The sequence below is a fragment of the Mus pahari genome, chromosome 12 (assembly GCF_900095145.1).
Source record: "Mus pahari chromosome 12, PAHARI_EIJ_v1.1, whole genome shotgun sequence".
NCBI classification, from domain to species: Eukaryota; Metazoa; Chordata; class Mammalia; order Rodentia; family Muridae; genus Mus; species Mus pahari.
In genome coordinates this window covers 84,773,442-84,796,472 of record NC_034601.1, presented here as the reverse complement: position 1 = coordinate 84,796,472, position 23,031 = coordinate 84,773,442, and the positions used below count along the sequence as shown (strand labels likewise).

The 23,031-nt window shown below is 48.7% G+C and overlaps 1 protein-coding gene across 4 annotated transcripts in view; it reads right to left on the bottom strand.

Moving 5' to 3' along the window:
• The window catches only part of Dop1b (DOP1 leucine zipper like protein B), a 100,436-nt gene that overhangs the window by 62,157 nt on the left and 15,248 nt on the right, over positions 1-23,031 (bottom strand). For all 4 annotated transcript variants that reach the window (XR_003844878.1, XR_003844879.1, XM_021209500.1 and 1 more), the window contains exons 3-4: positions 8,265-8,446; positions 7,454-7,624 (exon numbers count right to left, since the gene is read on the bottom strand). Coding sequence is in view for 2 of the 4 variants with exons in the window: in XM_021209500.1 (XP_021065159.1) it covers positions 7,454-7,624; positions 8,265-8,446 (353 nt within the window). In the remaining 2 variants the exon portion in view is untranslated. The remainder of the gene's footprint in view (positions 1-7,453; positions 7,625-8,264; positions 8,447-23,031) is intronic.

Here is a 23,031-nt window from a genome sequence, read left to right as displayed (position 1 = left end):
TTTAATCATGTCTCTGTATGTCTGTATGTCTGTATGTGCATGTGTCTGCAGGTGCCTGTGCAGGCCAGAAGAAGTGGAAGTGGAAGTGGAGTTACAGAACCAAACTCTAGGACTCTTAAAGCAGCAAGTGCTCTTAACTGCTGAACCATCCCTCCAGCCCCACATGTTTAATCAGTGCATCTGCGTGCATGTGTGCATGCATGTGTGTGTAGTGTATGTTTGTGTGTGTGGCAGTATATATATGTGCACTCATGCACAGCAGGCTCAGTTAGGTCAGAGGACAATCTGAAAAAGCTGGTTCTCTCCTTTGGAGAAGTTGTTCTTCTTCCACCATGTGGGTCCTGCGTATTAGATTCGGGACATCAGGCTTGGTAGTAGCCACCCTGACTGCTGGGTCACTTGCCAGCCCCTTTATTTTGGGACCTGCCTGAATGCTGGGGTCACAGGTGTCAGCCATCCGGCTTGGCACACCTCTTATCTTCACTCAATCCTCCCGTGACGTGACGCGGTCAGCAGTTCATGATTCGTCTCTATCAGTGGATCAGGCCTATTTTTCCATGGACACTAAAGTGGGGCCCTGCTCTGCGGTGCTGGTACTGAAAACCACATGTGGGCTACCAGTGACTGGCAGAGAGGTCACCTCATGCTGAGCTGACTCATCACTTAGCATTTCTCATATGCTTCTTATCTGCAAAGGAGCAGGGGGAAAAGGTGGCCAGGGTCAGCTCACTGTAAGGAGCAGCTCACAGGGTTTCCCAGCTCAGCCCATGTTCAAATCCTGGCTATGGGACCTGGAACAGGCTTGATCTCATCGTAAATCTACACTTGGCCATGACATGGAGCCAAGAGTCCCTGCCCCTCGCAGAGGTGGAATGGGACTGCTCGTGTAAAATCTTAGCACAGGGCAGCGGAGTACGTCCACAGGCTACAGTGCTGGGTGTCCCCAAGAGTGCCCCAGTCCCTAAGGGGTCCCAAGTGCTAGGTGACTGTGATACACAGAACTGAGAAGACCACCCCGCCCCAACCACCCTGAGTTTGCTTTTTTTATTTCAAAAACAACTAAAAGGAAAAAATACTTGCTCCAAATATATACTACATTTATACATTAAAGACTGATTCTGTTAGCCTTAGAAATGAGTCTGGGCAACTAATACAGAGACTCATGGCTGACCAAAATGTAGACTAAATGGCTGTCGAGTGCCTGTCCCACACAGAGCTCCTGTATCGTCCTCCTCCCCGGAGGCTCGGGAGGTGAACAGACTGTGAGAGCAAGGGGCTGGGAGGAGGACTGGGACAGTGTCTTCTGGGTGTGACACGGCCTATGACCTCACAGCTCACACTGCACCTGTGGTCACCTGCATGAGATAGGCAAAAGGTGGGACTACTGACAGCTCATCAGAGAAGGGAAAGCTCAGCGGCCCCACCCCTCTGTGAGGGGCCACCAATAGTTAAGATTGCTGATCTACATGGGCATGGCCATTCCTAAACTGCCCGTACTCCAGCAAATAACCATGCACCCATGCTCTTCAGGAAACCCTGTTCAAACTCCATGGGTCGCACATAAGGAAGACATGAATGTAGAGGGGGTCTTACTGGGCTGGGGCACTGAGAGGGCCGAAGGGATTAAAATTCACTGTATATGTATGAAACTGACAAAGGATGAAAAGCTAATACAAGTTTTAAATGAGCCTAAACCTTATAGTCTCATAAAATATTTGCAGAGAATGACAGTTGGATTTTATAAAGATATGCATGAGGAGGTGTAAGTCAAGCCAAGGGCTCAGGGAAAGCACACAGAATGGTTTTGTGGCTGAAGGCATTGATTGGGCTTCTATTAAAAGCTGACTAGACAAGCAGGGCTTGGCTTTGCTCAGCCCTGAAAGACGTAGCAAGAGCCACAGTGTCGGGCTGAAGCAATGCTCGCTCGGCAGCTGCATTATAGGATTACCTGGTCAGAGCAGTCGTCAGTCGTCAGTCGTGTGCCTGGGACACAGACCTGTTGGGCAGCCTCTGCACGGGGAGGTGAGGCTCCTCAGAGTGGAAGAGACTCCTTACCACGGGGTTACCTGAGGCATTCCCTGCCCCAACCTAGATAAAACCCACTGAGCTGAGAACACATGCACACACGTATGTACACACACACACACACACATACTCTCGCGTTCTCTCTCTCTCTCTCTCTCTCTCTCTCTCTCTCTCTCTCTCTCTCTCTCTCTCTCTCTCTCACACACACACACACACACACACACACACACACACACACATGCTCCTGACACTGAGCCCTTCCATTTGCAACAGACCATCCTCAAAGTGCAAAAGGGCAGGGTCCGCCATCAAAAACCGAGGACAGTAGCTGGGCAGAAGAGATGTAGGTGAGGTTTGGGGTTCCCAGGCTCGGGGTCTGAGATGGAGCACAAGGAGGAGAAGAAGGTAGAGAGAGGAGGAAGCTGCTATGGGGTAGGTGAATCACGTAAACAGCCACGAGAACCAGCCAACTGGAGTTAAGAGATGCCCAGATGGAAGGAGTTAAATTTTAACTTGGGCCAGGCGTGGTGGCGCACGCCTTTAATCCCAGCACTTAGGAGGCAGAGGCAGGCGAATTTCTGAGTTCGAGGCCAGCCTGGTCTACAAAGGGAGTTCCAGGACAGCCAGGGCTACACAGAGAAACCCTGTCTCAACCCCCCCTCCCCAAAAATATAACTTGGAGTTACTGATGAGGAAATAGATTCTAATAGACAGAGGGTAGATGTCTGCCCAGCTCTAGTGCTGATTAAGGCTTATAATAATAAAAGTTGTGTGAGGTTAACTATTTCCTACAATAGCAGCAGGAGTAACTGCCATCAGCCTCTCCCCTACAGAACACTGAGAGAGTTAATGGCCAGAAGTCAGCAGCTATCTGTGCCCTACCTGTCTGTCCTGACTGTCCGGGCTGCAATCAGGCATTCAAGTTAGCATTTCTAACTAAGTGCAGGAGCAACCCTGCAATCCCCGGCTGGTTAACGGCAGCTAGTGCCTGCTAGTGAGAGGACCACAGGGTCCTGGGGAAACATAGGAAACAGTCTCAAGAACAGATGAATCAGGGTTCTCAACCGAACACTGCTGACTCGGGGCTGGCTTTGTCCCAGGAGCAGATAATGAACCCAGATGCCTGCAGCACTGTAGGCCCCTGCCATGCGCAGCAGACCCAGTCCTAGCAAGCCCTTCCCACCCTCCCCAAGCAGACCCAGGCCCGAGGCCTACTGAGCTTCCCCTCCAGGAGAAGAGCCACTGACTGTGCTGTTCCTGTTGTTGGGACAGGGCCTCACTACGTAGTTGGGGCTGTTTTCAAACTCAGGGTGATCCTCCTGCTTGTACCTCCTGAATATGGGGTGCCTGTGTGCACTCAAGAGCACTGATTTAAACAGTCGTTTCTAGTATGTCACGTCTCCTTCCTTTTCCCTTTCTCCACTCCCTGTGGATTTCTGAGGCAGGACTCACTGTGTAAAGCCAACGTTGGCCTGGAGTTGTTCTGTAATCCTGGCTGGTTCTGCCTCAGCCCAGCTAGTGTTAGGATCACATGAGTGTGTCACCACACCTGGCCCCAAGTTCTGCTTTCTTATGGCCATCAAGGCACTCACCTCCCTCTGCTCCGAGAAAGGAGTATTTTCTCCTTCTAATCTTGGTTTCTTGGCACAGAGTAGAGACAGCTAGGATGATGATGATGCTGTCACACACTGACCGAGAGGCCTGTTTGCGCTCACTAAGAAGCAGAGACGGAACACTCCCCGAAGCTGGGCCTAGCCCAGTCCTTCGTATCATCTCCCAGCACGGATGCTGTGACCCTGGCTTCCTCCTCTTCCTATCTGTGCGTGAGAATTATTGGCTGGGGGATGTTGCTCTAATCCTAAGGACTCAGGGGTCTGGTTCTCGAGGTTTTCTCAGACTACAACAGAAACAGTACAAAACCATCTCGTACAGCCAGCTCCCTCACTGTGCCTGTAACACACTCAGGATTACAGGAACCTTGACCAGCATCTGCCTTAGGAAGCTGATCACCACTTTCTGGGGTGGGGACACTGGCTTAGCTTCCAGTGGCAGCTGAATCTTTTCAGTGATTCATGCAGCTACCCAGCTCTTGGTTCAATGTCAAAAAATCACAATGTTAGAGAAAAAAATCATTAGTATTAAACAATATTAACAACTGTTCAAACAAACTCTCACTTATCAACTAAAAGCAAACAAGAGCACTCCAACTGTTAACATGCTTCTAGTGTGAGTGACAGGGATTTAATGGATGGCAAGAGACCTTTGGGGAACTAATCACCATGTTAATCTGTCAGAGAATGTACACACACACACACACACACACACACACACACACACACACACACACACACGGGTACACACTCAGACCTGTTATCAGAACGTGAATGCACCAGAACTCGAAGGAAGTCTGGTAATGGCCTCACTGCTACCTCCTACGCCACCATGACTGCCAAGCCCACACATCCCAAGCCTGCACACATGCACCACACATGCCACCACGTGTGCAGCGTCAGATTCTTCCTCACAGATGTGACTGTAATGTGGGAGATTGAGGACTAAGCTAGGTGAATCCCAGACGTCCCACATGCAAACCTCTGGCATAGTTTGTCCAATCCCAGTACAGATGCAAATGCATCCTGGGTCACTCTCCGGGGGACACAGCATTCCAAGCCACTGGGATTCTCCCGTTCTCTGGAGCTTGGGGGACACTCCGAGTACAGCTTGGATTCACTCCTTGCTCCCACACGGGGCCCAGGCACTGCCCAAATGCATGTGAGGGTGATGTGGCCAAGGCCTGGGAACAGCAGCGGCAGAAGAGCACAGTGCCAGCACATGGGGTATGTACACACGCGGGACAGTCATCACAGATGGGTGTCACATGGGCCCAGTCATCAGTGGCTAATCATAGCAGCATCGCTCAGAACAGTCAGCATGGACAGGGATTCTTTATAATTCCCCCAAAATAAAAAGAAATAGACAAAAAAGAAGTAAATTTAAAAGGGCTTTATGCACATGAATGGTTTACATGGCTATAGAGCTTCTCCAACTTCTGAGCTGTCACCAGACCCAGTGAAAAACTTCAGAGCTTTAAGTGCATGTTCAGGACCTGCCAAAGCTGTGCTGAGGGTCTGTACTGGTCACATGTGATGGCACACACCTGGGATCCTAGCACTTAGCAGGCAGAGGTTGAGGCAGGAGGATTGCAGGCAGTTTGATACCAGTTGGGCAACATAATATAGCAAGACCCCTGTGTCAAAAAGATAAGACAGGCATGTGGTGGTGCACACCTTTGATCCCAGCACTCTGGAGGCAGAAGCAGGTGGATCTCTGAGTTTAAGGCCAGCTTGGTCAACCGAGCGAGTTCCAGGACAGCCAGGACTATACAGACTCTTGCCTCAAAAATCCAAAACAAACAAACAATAAATAAATGCGGGAATGGGACCCTGCTTTGTACCCTACTGATTTGCCCTTCAAGTCCTGCCTACTGAAGGAGCTGGCTTTGCCTCATTATTCAGAACTGAAAACCTTGCCCACCTCCCTCCCTCCTTTCCTGTGAATGGAGGCTTTCATTAGAAGATGCTTCATCCACATGAGGAGGTGTGGGCATTCACCTGTGTGTGTCTACAAATTATGGCCTAATGGGGCAGGGGATAATGGGTGCCCTGTACAACAGCCTCATTTCTATCTAGGACTCTTCTCAAGGTCAGGTCTGTGAGGAATTGAGTATGCCTGGCCCAGGGAGTAGTACTATTAGGAGGTTTGGTCTTGTTAGAGGAAGTGTGTCACTGTGGGAGTGGGCGTTGAGATCCTCTAGTCACTCATGAGCCAGTCTTCTCCTGTTTGCCTTTGGAACAAGATGTAGAACTCTCACCTCCTCCTGCATTATGCCCGCCGGGATGTTATGCCTGCCGGGATGTTGCCATGCTCCTGCCTTGATGATAATGGACTGTAAACCTGTAAGCCAGCCCCAATTAAATGTACCTTTCTAAGAGTTGCCTTGGATATGGCATCTTTCTACAGCAATGGAAACCCTAACTAGAGTACCAAGAGTGGGACATCACTGTGATAGTCCTGACCACGCTTTTCTTTGGAGGAATGTGGATTTGGGGACTTTGGAAAGCAGTGGAATGCTTTAAGTGGGCCTCGATAGGCCATTCTAATAGGAATATAGAGGATTTTGTTGCTGAGGGTGATTTAAACTGTGCTACCTGGCCCAAGAGGTTTCAGAGGAGAAGAATTTTAGTGTGGTCTAGAGACTGTTCTTGTGATATTTTGGTGAAGAATGTGGCTGCTTTTGCCCCTGTCAGAAGATTTATCTGAGACTAAGGTAAAGATATTTATATTAATTGTATTGGCAAAGGAAGCCTCAAAGCAGCCCAGCATAGACTTTGTTCTCTGGTTTGTCTCATGAAAACCATTTTGATCGAGTGTAGCAAGCTTTGAAAGGGAAATTACAAAATGTATGGATCAAATAATAAAGGGGCACCAGGAAGTAGAATGGAGCTGAATCCTGTGTTCAAGGAGATGAGCAGATTAGGGGAGTGGTGGCCTCAGGACATCTCACCCAGCTAGGCTCACTGGTAGGGTTTGCTGTTGACCAAGGGTTAGGGTTAGGGTTAGGGTTAGGGTTAGGGTTAGGGTTAGGGTTAGGGTTAGGGGTTAGGGTCTAGGCATTATTATCATCTGGTTAATTGCTTTCTTTTTTTAAAAATAACCACTTTTTTTTTTTAGATTCATTTATTTAATGTATATAAGCATCCTATTGCTGACATACCAGAAGAGGGCATCAGATCCCATTATACATGGTTGTGAGCTACCATGTGGTTGCTGGGAATTAAACTCATGACCTCTGGAAGAGCAGACAGTGCTCCTAACCACTGAGCCATCTCTCCAGTCCCAATTGCTTTCATTTTTTTAAAATTAATTTATTTATTTTATGTAAGTACACTGTAGCTGTCTTCAGACACCCCAGAAGAGGGCATCAGATCTCATTACGGATGGTTGTGAGCCACTATGTGGTTGCTGGGATTTGAACTCAGGACCTTTGGAAGAGCAGTCTGTGCTCTTACCCACTGAGACATCTCTCCAGCCCCCTGCTTTCATTTTTGAATGAACTACAATACAGAAATGGAGGATACAGGTTTTTGATCTGGATCTTGAGGAGTAGTGGCCATGAAAAGCTTAGGCCCAGGCATCATGTTCATGCCTTCAATGCCAGGAGACAGAGACAGTCAGATCTCTGAGTTCAAGGCCAGCCTGGTACAGAGCAAGTTCCAGATAAAGAAGTTGAAGTCTAAGAATGGAGGTACACGCCTTTAATCGCAGTATTTGGGAGACAGAGCAATGCAGAGCTCTGAGTTCAAGGCCAACCTATGGAACAAGTTCCCAGACAGATAGGGCCTGCAGCCCAGACATGATATGCACCAACCTTTCATAGATCTCAGAGCCTTCTTCCAGGCCCGGCAGCAGGCCCACGAGGAAGGCCTGAAGACTGGGCAGGAGCAGCTTCTGCAGCGGGAGGAAGTACTTCTCATATAGGCCAAGCAGCACAGGCCGGACTGACATGGCGGCGTAGGCCAGCAGGGGAAACAAGCCACAGCTTGGGAAAGACGAGAAGGGCAGGGAAGAACAGTCAGAAACCTTGTCACAGACTCCACAGGAACAGCTGGCAGAGGGGAGGTTTGGGGTTTGGTTTTGTTTAACATTTAGTTGCTAGAGATGAATCCCAAGGCCTTGCATAGGCAAAGGCCAAGCTCTACCCTAGTTCCAGATGGGAGTTTTAAAGATCAACCGGAACCATTTAACTGGTGACAGACAGATGCACATTTGAGATGAGATAGTCATATGACACCATTAAGTAAAAAGCAGGCAACATCCGGGTTCTCATTATACATGGTATACATGGAGCCTGGGGGCAGGTATTTCTGAAGGTGGCCATCTCCTGGTGACAGCTTGATGACTAACTGCTGTGAAGTTTTTTTTCCCCCCATGCATATTTTGCTGTCACTTTCCTTTAAAACTTTTTGGGAATTCCATGTAGCTTCTGTCTTTCCTATGAGAAATACAAGCACGCACCACTGCACTGGGCTTATCAGTGCTGGGATTGATCTCAGGGCCTCGTGCATGCTAGGCAAGCACTCTGCCAACTGAGTGACAACCCTAGCCCCTTGCCTGTCATTTTCCAACTGAAATATGGCTTGCCCCACTGACGAGAGTACTAGAACAGGAAGCAGCTGTACCTGTACAAGAACAAGTCCTTGGCCAGCCATTTGGTTCCCACAATCTTAAAGATGATCTCGTAGGTTTCTAGGGCTTTTAGGTGAACACCACTGGGCAGGGCAGGATGCAAGCACTGAGCTAGCCTCTTGCTGATGATGAGCCGCCGTGGTAGCAGGGAATACTTCAGGTTGCTCTGGAGAGCCTGCAACACAAGGGAAGGCAAGTGAGAGGTCCAGCTATGCCGCTTACAGACAAAAGTAAATCTGTGGGGGTCAGAACACAATGTGGGGCAGTGAGACAGACAGATGGACAGACAGAGATGGGTCTCATGGATGGACATGCGTGAAGGCTCCAGAGACTCAAAAGTCAGGTTCTCTGGGGCCTTGAATGTCTGGAAAGGCCCTGCCAATGCTGGAAAGGAGGCAGACAGCTTCTTGGTGATACCATGGCACCCCAGACAGACAAGGGCTATGTGCACCTCTATTCCAGGAGACCAGCAGTCCCATAGGCATGAAGGGACACTCACTGGAAGGAACCAGAACAGACAACCGCTCTTCCCTATGAGGAGCCTACTGTGTGCACAGAAGCTCTGGATGTTGCTGGCTCAGGAAGAAGGGGCCTCATTCATCCCATGTTCTTTAGCTCAGCTACCCAGCCATGCAGTTTTATGTGGGGCTTATACATGGGGAGACAGCAGTTTCTGGCATCTCTACCAACTAGGGAATGTGTTAGGAACAGGAAAAGCACATTGCAACCCCACTGAGATATGGAGCAGTAGTGCCCCCAAGCATGCAGGGCACAGAGCCTTCTTTATACCATAGGTTTTCAAGCTGGGAATATAGTTCAGTGCTAGAGAATATTCTTAGTGTGTGCAAGGCCCTGGGCACTTAAAACAAGAAAACAAGGTTCCCAGAGACTCTGTCTTGTAATACCATCTGACAGAGCTGTGTGGCAACCCATACCCCCAAGCTATTTGCACACACATATCTGTACTGAAAGCATGCAGGCTACACTCCAGGTTTTCTGAGGACCCCGAGCATGGCTGTAGTCTGCCTACCCCATCTCCACATTCTTTTCTTTTTTGGGTGGGTGAGTGTGTGTATTTGCACAAGTGTGTAGAGGTCAACATTGGATGTTTTCCACAATCATTCTCTACCTTTTTAAAAACTAACAAACAGGGACCTCCATTTACTCTGTGTGGAGGTGCACATTCTATAATGAGTGTGTGGCAGTCACAAGACAACTTGCAGAGGTAGTTTTCTCCTTCCACAGGTGGGTTTCAGGGTCAAACTCAGGCTGTCAGGCATGCACGACAAATACCTTTATCCTCTGAGCCCTCTCTCCAGCCCTCCATCTTATTTCCTGAGACAGGATCTCTCATTAGTCTGGAGCTCTCTAAACTCTTGCAAGGGCCAATGTTCACCTCGCTGACACGGGTACAGATGCACTGCTGCACCCCACTTTTTCACATGGGTTCTGGGGTCACCCCAGGCCCACAGGCTGGTACTGTAAGCCCTTAACCAATGGAGCCACAATCCCTGGTCTGTTACCTCACTTCTTAACACCAAACCGTCACAGCATGGCAGTCTTTGCTTTCTGCCTACACTTTGCAGCATCTCCCTCACTAGAGCACTCCTCTGCCCACCTGTGACTCAGCTCAGTCCTCTCCTCTCCTAGGGAGGCAGCAGGGTCCCCACACAGGGCACTTTGTGCCACCAACTCTGGGGTGAAGGCCATCTCATGCATCTCTGCAGATGTCAGCATCCCAGACAGCAGAGCTTGAATCTAGGTGGCCTAGAACCCTTGCTGTGCCAGGTGTGTTCCAGCCCCAGGTCAGGCTGGCTGGCCCTGGGCCATGTGCCCTCAGGGCCACGACAGGTTTCTGCCTATACACAAAGATACTGCTTCCACCTGTAAAATGAACTCGGATTAGGTGAGAGGTAAAGGATAAACTAGAGATTATCAAGAAGTATAGCAGCATCTTTTCTTTGACAGGGGGCTCTCAAAATAGGGTTTTACTGTGCAGCCCTGGCTGTCCTGGAACTCGCTCTGGAGACCATCAAGAGGTATCTTAAAAGGATGAGGCTGTAGCTCAGCTGCTTGGGTCCAAACACCTAGTATGCATGAGGCCCTGGGTTCAGTCCCCTGCAATGGATACAGCAGGCATGGTGACACATGACTGTGATCCCAAGAGGATCAAAAGGTTAAGATAATCCTAGATTACAGAGAGTTCCAGACCAATTTAAGGCCAGCTGAGAATATGAGATCCTATCTCAAAGGGAACAAAAGTATCCTGATACATTGTTTAGGAAGGGTCTAATTGCCTAAAACTAAGAGAAGTCCAGCAAAATAAGTCATATGTTTATTTAAAAGCAAAAACAAGGGGCTGGTGAGATAGCTAAGCCGGTAAGAGCACTGACTGCTCTTCCAAAGGTCCTGAGTTCAAATTCCAGCAACCATATGGTGGCTCATGACCATCCATAACGAGACCTGATTCCCTCTTCTGGTGTGTCTGAAGACAGCTATAGTGTACTTACATATAATAAATAAATAAATCTTTACCAAAAAGAAAAAACAAAAAACAATTGCAACAGCCACTTAAGTCACAAACTGTGATGAGAGGATAGGAACACCACAGGAAACACATGTGGGCAGAGAACAGGAAATAGCACCCTTTTGTGGGTCATTTTCAAACACACACAAGAGGCAGAAGAGCAGGTGGCCATCACCCTGCTTGGCAGATAACTGAGGTCCAGTCGTAAAGACACTGCACTTAGATGGTCTCTGAGACCAGTGCCTGCCTGAGAGCAGCAATGAGCTCGCTCCTCAATGTATCTTTTCGAGTCCACACCAAGTCTCCTGTGTGTTCAGTGTGTCCTAAGTACTCCTGCTGTTCGTGGGTTCAGTAATGGCACTCCACAACAACACAGGTAACTGGGGCTCATCGGCATGGGCAGGAGCAGGCCTTGTGATATACTCAAGCCAAGACTGTCTGTGGAACTGTATGAGTCTTCTGGTATAGGCTTCAAAAGCCAACTTGAAGATCATCAGGCACCTACTCCTGCCTTTAGGCTCATAATCCATGGCCAGGAGGACACCACTAACAGCCCAGGCCCCTGAAAAGCCCAGGCTGACAGAGAACAAACCACACTGAGGAGCCACTGAGACCTAGGGGCCTATCTGTTGCCAACCTTCCCTATCTTGACTGACAAACCTCTTCTCATAGGTGCTCCTTATCCCCAAGGATCTAAGATCTCTATGGATGCCTGGGGTATCAGTACAAGACCTGGGTATTCCATGGCATATGTATTCCACATATACCCAGATGACACCCAACTTACAAATTAGGCTCTGTAAAAAGCTGACAACAAAGCCAGGCAGTGCTGGCTCAATCCCAGCATGTGGGAGGCAAAGGCAGGGAGAGATCTGTGAGATCAAGGCCAGCCTAGTCTACAGAGTGAGTTCTAGGACAGCCAGGGTTACACAGAGAAACCCTGTCTTGAGAAAACAAAACAAAAAATCCCCCCAAACAAACAAACAAACAAACAAAGCTGACAATGCTGTAAGAGGACAACTGTCAGTACCCTGTGAAGATGTTAGTGTCTTATGATGCTCACACTTCTTGTGATGCCTGCGTGGTAAAGAAGTAAAGGACATGTATAGGCATGATGAGGCAGTGGGAGCGTCACTGCAACATGGCAGTGTGATGACACTACAGCCAACATGCTGGCCAGAGATCAGTTCACATCCTGAATAGACTTAACATCATTGAATTATAGTCCCAGAAATGGTGAGGGTGGACTCAGGCTGTGTGTGCCCCCTGGTGTGGGTGGACTCAGGCTGTGTGTGTATGCCTGTAGTCTCAGCTCCTTTGTGGGTTGATACAAGATTGCTGGAACAGAGAAGTTGGAGACTTTGAAGACATCCTGGACAACACAGCAAGACACTGTATCAAAAGGATTAAAATGTTAACTTTTACATTAGGTAACAATTTTAAAATGGAAAGATCCTGTGCTTCACCCTCTTGCCAGCTGAGTTTTTAGAAACAGGGTCTTGCTATATAGTTCAGAGCTGGTCTTAGCACACAGCGGTTCTCTGGCCTCAATTTCCCAAGAATTTGAAAACAGCCTGGGTGACACAGCAAACACTGTGTTGTTTCGGGGAAAGAAAGGTGAGAATGGCAACCTCTACACTGTGTATATGGTACAACCATTTCAAAGGGAAAAGACCCTGTGTCTCAGGGCAACAGAGAAGTAAGGGCTGTCACCCATCTTCCCTGGGAACAGTTATTTTTGACCCTTGAGATTCTAAGCATAAGCCATCATGCCTAGCCAGCCCCACTGTTACCTCTGCCAATAACACACCTCAACTCGCATGTGCTTGTGTGTCTGACACCAGGGCCCATCCAACCTGGATGAGAAAACTTCAAGGACATGAAGTACTAGGTGTAAAAAGGGAGCCCAATCCAGGATCAGCTACCTACTCGTGGGAGGTTGACCTCTTCCAGCTCCCACACAGTGGGATGGACCATCTCCTGCCTGCACATCCAGTCCTGGAGACTTCCCCTGTGCTAACTACTCGGGGGCATGGTCACATCAGCTGCATCCTGGCCCAGCTGAGGAGGGCCTCCACTCTGCTGCTCTTTCCAGCCTGTGTGAGAATGTCTATGCCTCTGCTGCTGCCGTGGGACAGGTGGCTCAGTGAAGAAGGCTCAGTGGATGCCCCCAGGGCAGGTCACGGCTGAGCAGGTCACAGTGGGGTTATTTTCAGGAAACTGCAAGTCCAGGTTGGGCTGACCACTATGCCTGACATACACAATTCATGAGACACGGTCTACAAATATAAACTCAGAGGAGTGCATGAGCTGGGAAGGGAACACAGCTTCTAGTTATTTCCAGTCAGCTCCATGTAAAGGGAAAATAGGACTGAACAGGAAGTTAAGTTTCCTTATTTGTTTCACGCAGGAACTATATGATCCTGAAACTACCATTAGGATATAATTGCAATATTCTTGACCTCATTACACCCATAGGCACAGCAGGTTGACCTTAAAACAAAATAACAGGAGCTGAAGGTGTAATGTCTTATCCCTAAGTAGTATACTATCTGCTTAGCATGCAGCAAGCCTGGGGTGGATGCCCAAGCCCCGGTATAGATAAATAATAAAACGAAAATAAAATGTAAGTTTAAAGAAGTGGGTGGGGATTGAGTTATAGCCTAGGTTGATGACGAGAAGCAGAGAAGGAGCTCACTGTGTCCACCCAAGGGTGTCTCTGCACACAGCACAGTCTGACTACAGGATCTTCTCCGGGACTCAGCTGTGTCTGGAAGCTTGGACAGTGAGCTCAGAAGGTTTCCTCAGTGTTGTTCAGGAAGGAGGACCTGAGAGCAGATCGTAAGCCCCTACACGACACATAGAGCTGGATGTGGCCACATGCACACCAGCCCAGCCCTGGGTGGGGCAGTATGTAGGGGACAGAGACATGAGGATCACATGGGCTTGTTGGCCATCAGCTTAGCTCTAGATTCAGTGTGAGACCCTGATTCAACATCTCCTCTGATCTCAGTGTGGATGCACTTCTATGTGTGTGTATACGCTACCAACACTTCATATACCACACATATACACATACACATGTGCGTGCACACAGACATGCAGGCATGTACACATACTTGTACACACAGAGACATGTGCACAAGTGTGCACACACACACACACACACACACACACACACACAGTTCCCAGAAGGCACAGGCCAGAGTGCCCCTGCAGAAGCCTATGCTTACTGTAGAGGGCCACATGCTGTCTGTATGAAATGTAAACAACTTAACATATGTCTCTCATCAAGCCAAAAGGCACAACAACCATCACAGTAAAACACTACAAGCTCTCCTCTGGAAGCCTGCCATCTTTACGGGGACGCCCGTTTTACAAAGCAACAATGCAGTGAGTCAGGCTGGCCAGGTTATCAAGCCTTGCATGGGACACCAATGGTGCCCTTTAGACCAGACAGGTGGAGAACAGATGTGACTTCCACTTAAGGCAAGCCAGGGACTGCCAGCACCAAGTGCTGTGACAGATGGCAGTGACATGGGAGGGTGGCTGCATGAGATGAACTGGAGAAGGGGGCCCTGGCCTCCCTGGGTCACTGCAAGGCGCTGAGACCCACAGTAAGCAGAGCCACTGCAGGGCGCTGAGACCCACAGTAAGCAGAGCCACTGCAGGGCGCTGAGACCCACAGTAAGCAGANGCGCTGAGACCCACAGTAAGCAGAGCCACTGCAGGGCGCTGAGACCCACAGTAAGCAGAGCCACTGCAGGGCGCTGAGACCCACAGTAAGCAGAGAGACTCAGGAGTTTCACTGGAGAGTGACATGGTTTCAACCTCTGTGTAAACAAGAAGCCTCCTTCTCAAAAGGTCACAGGATGAACAGCACCACACTGCACTCCCTCAGTGAACTCTAACCCAGCGATGCCAGCATGAGTCAGTTCACAATGAGGCTTCTGACACCCACGGCCACCACCCTCTTCTGCCTGGTAAAGCTGCTGGAGAGGACCTGTACAGGTCAGGTCAGCCAGTCATCTCAAGTATCAACATGAATTAGAAGACTAGGAGTTTCCTTTGAAAGTTCTTAAGCCAGGTATGGTGGCACACGTCCTTAGTCTCAGCACTTGGGAGGCAGAGACAGGCAGATCCTTGAATTTGAAGCCAGCCTGGTCTACAGAGTGAGTTTCAGGACAGCCAGGGCTACACAGGGAAACTCTGTCTCAAAAAACAAAACAAAAAACAAAAAACAAATGAAACAAAACAAACAAACAAACAAACACCTAACTAACTAAATAAATAAAATACTTGGGAATGCAGAGACAGGCAGATCTCTGTGACTTTGAGGTTAGTCTGGTGAGTTCCAGGACAGCTGGAATGTTCCACAGAGAAACCCTGTCTTGAAAAGACAAAAACCAAAACCAATAAATGAGTGAGTGAGTGAGTGAATGCATGTTTTTCTTATGTCAGCTGCAGTGACTCAGGCCTATAATCCTAGCACTTTCAAGGCAGAGGCAGGAGGATTGCCATGAGTTCAAGGCCAGAAGGATTTGTTCTAGCTATCAGCTAGGGCTTTCTGAGCTGCTGCTGGGTAGTGAGTATCTGCAGACTAAGGATTTGAACCACAACAGTCACAAAAGTAGAGACAGAGAAATGAAGGGAACTCAAGTGGGCTCTGTCAGGTAAACAGTGCTCCCATAAAGAGTTCAGGAAGCCACAGTAAGGTCAGGGGTCTGCACTAAGGACTGGGTCTGAGTTGGACTCCTGTCTTTGGCAGCCAGGCTGTCACAGGCTACCTGGGTGCCCAAGGCTTTTCCTCACACAGAGACAACGTGCTGCCTCCTCCTCAGTGGCTGGTCATGGGTGTTTAACACTGAAAGGAGCTGAGACACAGAGTCTCCATCTCACTTCACAGTACCTTAACACGTAGAGTGCAGGCACACATACACACACATACAACCTACACACATATATATACACCTCTGCACATGTACACACACAGGTTACCCTCTACAAATGCACACACTCTATACAGGACCACCGGCATTCAATACACAGTGACATCTTACACATACAAAGCCATATCCCTGCCCATGAACACACTGATATGCCCCTTCACATGTATCTCTCCCAATTAAAATACCCCCCCTTGCATACACGCACACACACATATGCAATGCACACACACATGTATCACGAGTAATAAGATCTTAAACTACACAGGGAGCCCCAATCTCTTGGTTATGATGACACAGGAATCAATGTGCCAGGACAGAAAACTTTTATAATTTCTGAGACAAGATCTCACTGTGATCCTCCTGCCTCAGTCTTCTGAGTGCTAGGATTACACTGTCTCCCAGGATGGACCCAACACAAGAAACACACTGCACTCAAGTGGCAACATGGCACACATGTGAACATGGATGCTGCTTTTCCCTTCTGAGTTTATCTCATTTGGATTTCTCTCCGGGCATGTGGGGCTTACATACATACGTGTGTGGAGCCAGAGGCTGATGACAGGCATTTCCTCTATCACCTTCCAACTTATCTGCTGGGACAAAGTCTCTTACTGAAGTTGGAACTCAGAGATGCAGCTAGTCTGGCTGACCAGTGAGCCTCCTCAGTCCTGGGACTACAGGCATGTACCATATTACATGGGTTCTAGGGATTTTACCTGGGTCCTGAGACGCATATACCAAATACTTTATAGCCAGAGCTGCCTTCCTCAGCCCGTTAAGATTCTTTAACTTCTCCATCTCAACATTAACCTCTATTTTCCTTGCCTCCCTGCAGAGGGGCTCGGAACAGCTGTGGTGCTCTGCAGGGCTCTCCTACTTTTCTAGACTTGGGTTCTATTCTTTTTAACAGCACCTCATACTCTGGCCACTTGACAGCCAGCAGAGGCCATGGACTTCACTAAATAAAAAAAGCTCTGCTGTTAGGAAAACTACATGGAAGGAAACTTTGAGGAAGCCCCAGGAGCTCCCAGAGGTAAACGCCCTTCTGAGACCAAGAGCTCACAGACAGAACTGACCGCCACTCCAGGCATAAGCTAGGCCTCTGAGTTCCATCAGAAAGGAAGAAACTAGGAGGGAAGGTGCGGTGAAAAGCCTACCTAAGCTTGCAGTCCATGCGCTGCGGACAACTGGGAAGTATTTAAGAACGAAGAACCACGTGCTGCACGTCGGAGAGCAACAGGAGGCTCGCTTTCTCTGCAGCCTCCTTCCTTCCAGAGACGCCATTTTTCTTTTTAAACATACTGTCATCTACATACAAATGACATGTGTAACAGATGGGCAGCAAGCTTATGTAGATCAATTTGTTAAGGCCTGAGCCAGGAGAGAAGAAAGAACACCCTGGGGACAGAGCTGTTACAACTCCTAAAGAGGCATTAGTCCCCAAAGCACTACTTCCCAGTAGAACACAGTGTTCTCTGGAAGTCACACAGGAAGTGTTCTCCAGAAGTCACACAGGAAGGAGAACGCAGCTGGCACTGCCAGTGGGACCAAGTGTCAGCTCTTCCCCCACACTACCTTCCAGAGAGCTCTGCAGCCGCACACCAGGCGGGGCAAGAATATCAAGGGATATAACTGAGAGTCCCAGGCTGGAGTGAAGGTCACAGCTCTCCGTGGACACATGGGGGCTTGGTTTCATCAGCTTTGGTCTGGTTTGATCCTGTCCTGGTCTTCCTTCTCTCGGATGTTTGCTTTCCTGGTTCAGAAACAAGCGGTCTGCATGGGGTCAGCAGTCTGCTAAAGGAAAGCTCTTGGTGGCTGGGTGGGAAGAGGCAGTACCAGTGTGCAGAGGCGTGTGCTGCAGAGGACGATGACGTCATGCGAGCCTGGCTTGCCCTATGCAGTGCAAAGAAGACACTCAGGACAAAGAGCAGGATACTGTCTGTGGTTGGCATATGAGGCGCTAGAATAACATGGATCCCCAGAAACATAACAAGGCTCTGTGCTTGGCCTCTGCAGTGACTCAGGAAAAGCCCTGGCCCAGCCAGCCTACTGGGCCACCAGCCAGCTGCAATTTAATGCAGACAAAGTCAAGGGATTGGCAACAGGCACTCTGTACCTTTCTATTTTCTAGAGTCACAGGAAGACTTACTTGTTTTTATGTTTTATTTGGAGGTTTGAACCCAGGACCTCTGACATTCTAGGCAAAGGTCCTGCCCCTGAGCTACATTCTAAACAAACCTCACCCCTTCCTTTTCCTTTTGGTAGCCCCGGGGGTAGGGGGAGCAGAACCTGGCCAGGCAAACTTAGCTCTACCCTTAGCCTCACTCTGCAGCTTGGAGGGATACACAGACACTTTTACTATCAATTGCCAAATATGTCTGCACAGGCTCAGGCTCTGCTTGGGTAAGGTGAAAAAGATAGGCTTGGTTGGATACACTTGGCTGTATGGACACAGACTATCCAACCATGAAATCTTAAATAAAGAAAATACAATGTAACTTATAAAACCAAAAGTCTAGGGCAATGCTGCCCCTCAGGGGACATTCAGGGATCTCTGGAGACATTTATGACTTTTTCTATTTGGGGTGGAGGAGGGGAGAGGGCATACTGGCATGTAGTGGACAAGAAGCCAGGATGTCAACAAACATCTTGCAGTGCACAGAACAGACCACCCCAGATGCCCACTACTAAGGCTGAGGTTCTCCCATGCAGAGGAGCAGGATTCCTCTCTGGCTTATGCAAAGGAAAACCCACCTCAAAGACACAGGTTTTGAGTGACCAAGCACCAGAGTGAGTTGACTTAACCTATCTTCTTTTCCTGCCAAGGGCCGGGATGTCTGCCCCAGGCTTAGACATTAAGTTCTTACACAAATACAAAGAATACCACAACAAAAATTGCCCATTCTCAGTGGAACAAAAATAACCACACAGTAAGTGCTTGGTCCTTTTATATCCTTGTAGGAGAGGAAATCCCTTCCTGAAGCTGGCCTGCAGCCTTCCTGCCACTTCTCAGCAGTCCAAGAAGTCACAAGGCCACATCGGAAGTAATCTGTGCTACTGAAAATAGAGGATTAAATCTGAGAACCAGAATGTTATGCCTCGGCTACCTCAGAACACACTCCCACCGACCTCTGTACACAGCAGGGCTCTCACCCCACACCCAGAATCGGGGAGTCTGCATTGAACCAGCTGCTCCTTCACCATGCTCAGTGCTCCTGCCTCCCCCAACAATCCAATCAGACTGTCCCCAAGACACCAAGGCATCTAGCTGGGGAGTCAGCAGAAGCACTAGTAAGAAAGGATCTGTCATTTGCATAAAAGAAACATGTTACCTATCATTCACATGTACACACACACATTTTTAAGGGCTTATTTACTATAAAAAATAATGTATATGTGTAGGTAGACACATGTGATTATAGGTGCTTGCAAAGCCCAGAGACACTGGATCCCCTGGAGTTGGAGCTGGTGGTTATGAGCTTCCTGGCGTAGGTGCTGGGAACTGAACTTTCATCCTTTCAAGCAAGAACACTGCGTACTCTTAACTGCTGAGCCATCTCTCCAGCCCAACACTTCACATATTGATCAGCTGATGAAATGAGACACAGTAACAAAGGAACAGATTCCTAATGAGACAAACAACGGAGGGGGTGCAGGGGTGAGACATGGAGAAACACCAGAGGCCCTGCACTAGAGCCACTATGTGATGGGGTCCTGCCTAATGACAGCACCTGCTTGTTCTCCCACAGGAGAGGCCTGTTGGGCCACCTGCTCAGCCAGTGTGCCTGGAAGGTGTAAGTGGAGGGCACACGTGCCATTAAACCTTACGGAATGTGCTGGGGCTGGCGAGATGCCCAGCAGCTAAGAGCTTGTTCTGTTCTTACAGAGGACCTGAGTTCTGTTCCCAGCACCCATGTTGGGTAGCTCATAACTGCTGGGAGCATCAGTTCCAAGAGACTTAACCACCTCTTGCAGAAGCCTGCAGTTACATGCGCACATGCGTGCACATACATGCAGGACTGAAAGAGCTTTGTAGAAACTGTCACTTTGTTTTTCTGTCCCTTCATTTTACCGTGAGTGCATTCTCCTTTGAGGCCACAGGCCTCCGTCATCTGAAGGGCATATAGGTCATTTTACTGTCACATTATGATTTACTTTGAGGCGCTCCCTAACTGTTGGGAGCTACTTCCAATTATTTGTTACCATATACAACAAGGAAGGCTCTTCCAACTGTCTTTGTGTTTTATGTCTATGGAATTAAAATAAATTTAGTGACCCATGTTAATATTTTAATCGTCTATCATATGGGAAATGCAAAAGTCACAATGAACGTCTCTTCCCTTCCCCCTGAATAGTGGCTCAAGGCTGCCTGCACCACATGTTGAAGACAGGGAAGGGCTGCAGCTCCTATACATGGCAGGATACAGAATGGAGCATCGTGCTGGCAAACTGTGGCCTCCAAGACATTAGCTGTGGGGACCTGAGAGAGCTCAGCAGCTGAGAGCACTTGCCGGTGCAATCCTGAGGGACAGGGGGGTCTGGAGCTCAGCATTGTCATGTACGAGCCTGTAACTTCAAGCCATTCCAACTCCTCCTCCCGCCTCCATATAAGCACAGGTACACACGCACATGCGCGCGCGCGCGCGCGCGCACACACACACACACACACACACAAATCTCTACAAAATTAAGACACAGGCTGGAGAAATGGCTCAGTGGTTAACAGTACTGGATGTTTTTCCAAAGGACCCAGGTTCAATTCCCAGCACTCATACGGCAGCTCATAACTGTCTGTGACTCCAGTTCCAGGGGATCCTCACACAGACACACAAATTGTTAAAAAAAAAAAAAAATTAAAACATATCCACTGGAAGGAACTCAACTGTCCATTACCAGGAAATGGATCCTGTGTATCTGTGTATCTTACTCAGCAGTACAAAGTACATGAATTATCAGTATCTACCTCTTGGCTGACCTTCAGAACAGCCTGAGTGAGTGAGAAAGGCAGAGCAGGAGTAACAGGACAAGCCCATTTATACAAATATTCATTTAGTTTACTTTGAGGACAGACTTAGGTAGCCATGTCTAACTGTAAAACTATGTATCTGAGGCTGGACTTGAACTCTTAAGGCTCCTGTGTCTATCACCAGAAGCTAGGAATACAAGCCTTTACCACCACACCTGGATGTTTATATAAAGCTGCTTAAAAAGCAAACTCATTTACAGTGACAGAAAGGAGGGTGACAGACAGTTGTCTACAGATGTGGATATGAACTATATCAAGAGGGAACCTCTGGAGGGGACAGACACACAGTTTTGACAGTGGTGAAGGTCTCAAGGGGCTGTATGCATGTCAAAACCCATCAAATCACAGCATGTGCAGTGCTGGTGTCGCGGCTCAGTTTTAGTCTTTGTGAGGACTTGGGTTCATATAACAATGTTCAGGTTATTGTGTGTCGATAAAGCTTGGCGGGGTGGGGCCCACTAAAAAGGAAAAACAGGAATGCCTATATTAGACTCAAATGCCAGCCTGAAGGTTGGTGCTCATGTCCAAACGTTGTGTGGATTGAAAAGCAGCCAGGTTTAACTCCAACCTTTCTGCATTAGTCTCTTTGGCTGCCTTTAAAAAAATACTATATAGTGTGTGCTTTAAACACAGATTTACCTCACAGATTTACCTCAGAGGCCATGATCCAGGGATAGCTGGCTCAGATCTCTTTGAGGCTTGCAGATAAGTGCCTTCTGGCTGTGTCTTTACGCGGGTACTTGGAGGGTAGACAGAGGGAGGGCACCCTTTTTTCCTTTCAAGGGCACAGTCCTATCAGATAAGGGCTCACCCTATGACCTCATCAAGTTGTCTACTAACGATGCTTTCTCCAGAGAGTCACTTGGGGGTTGAGTCCTCAGCAGAGGGACTCAAGGGGTCACTAGCTGCCTCCTGTCCTGTTACCTCCTTCTGCTGGAGTACATGCTGCTGTCCTTTGGTTACTGGTCACTGGAGAGCAACTGTCTGTGTGAACTTGGTCATCTTCTATTCCTCCAGCAGACTGGAAAGGATGAACTAAAAATTCTTTCACTCAAGCACAAAATAAATAAAGACCTATCCTGGTTACAAAATATTAAAAGTGCAGTAGACTCCTATGCAGACAGAAGGCTCATCCCAAAAAGACCCACTTTAACCTTGTCATGTTTGAGTGGCTCACATTGGGCAACTGAGTTACCAAGGCCCTCTCAGCAAGGCCCTCGTAATCCAGGGTAAGGGCCGTAATGTCATCCAAACCCGGTACTGGGCAAACACCAGACCTGAGTGATGCAGCCACATACTGGAAGCAGGGGTTCGAGCTGATCACCACAGTGGAGAGCATTAGAAGGCTGTCAGCAAGCAGCTAACACCATAGCTCCAAACTGTGGTGCCACATGCTAACAATGGAGACCTGGGGGTGAAGAGAGAGACAGCCTGGTGTCATATGGCTGGAATGGGCATCTTGTCACCCTCCTTATTAGGGCTGGGCAGTGGGAGTGAGGAATGCTGGGGTCAGGGATGGGAAGAGAGACCCCACACTTCGAGGATGCTCATGCATACTTGGAGGACACCCCACAGGAGTTCTGAGGTGCTGCAGCCAGGGCTCAAGTCATCAGGAAGGCGGCCTGTAGGGAGCGGTGGAGCTGCCCTCCCTAAGTCACTGCCAGACCAGGAGGTCCTCAGTATCACTACACAGGCAAAGGTTTCCACAAGGCCCCTGGGCAGTGAAAAGATTTGAAGAAATGACACTGTAGCCTCAGATGGAAGGTGAGAAGAAGCATCTGGACTGCGCTTTTGTGGTCAGTCATCTGGCCTGTCAGACCTACTAATCACTGTCTGAGCCGAGTCCTAACACCCAGTACCTTCAAATGGCCTGCATGAGAAGACAGACCCTTCCAAAGGTATTTAGGACACAGTGAGGCATGTGGGGTACGCTTACTCCAGGGAGTCTCACTGGTGTCCTTATGAGACAGGACAGAAGACAGGGAAAATGAAAAGAGGGGCTTGGGACGGGGAAGGAGCCCCCACCTCAGAGTCTGGCTGCAGTCTAGAGCCAGCTGGATAGAATTTTTATATAACTAAGTTCACAATGGAGGTTGCCTACCTGGGGCAGTTTTCTCCTTCCATGGAGCGTCTCCTGTAGGGATGTTAAAGTGGCACTGACCCACGCTCAGTGCTAGAGTAAACACACCCTTGAATCTATCCTTACCCCTTGTAATGGTTTGTATATTCTTGGACCAGGGAGTGGCACCATCTGGAGG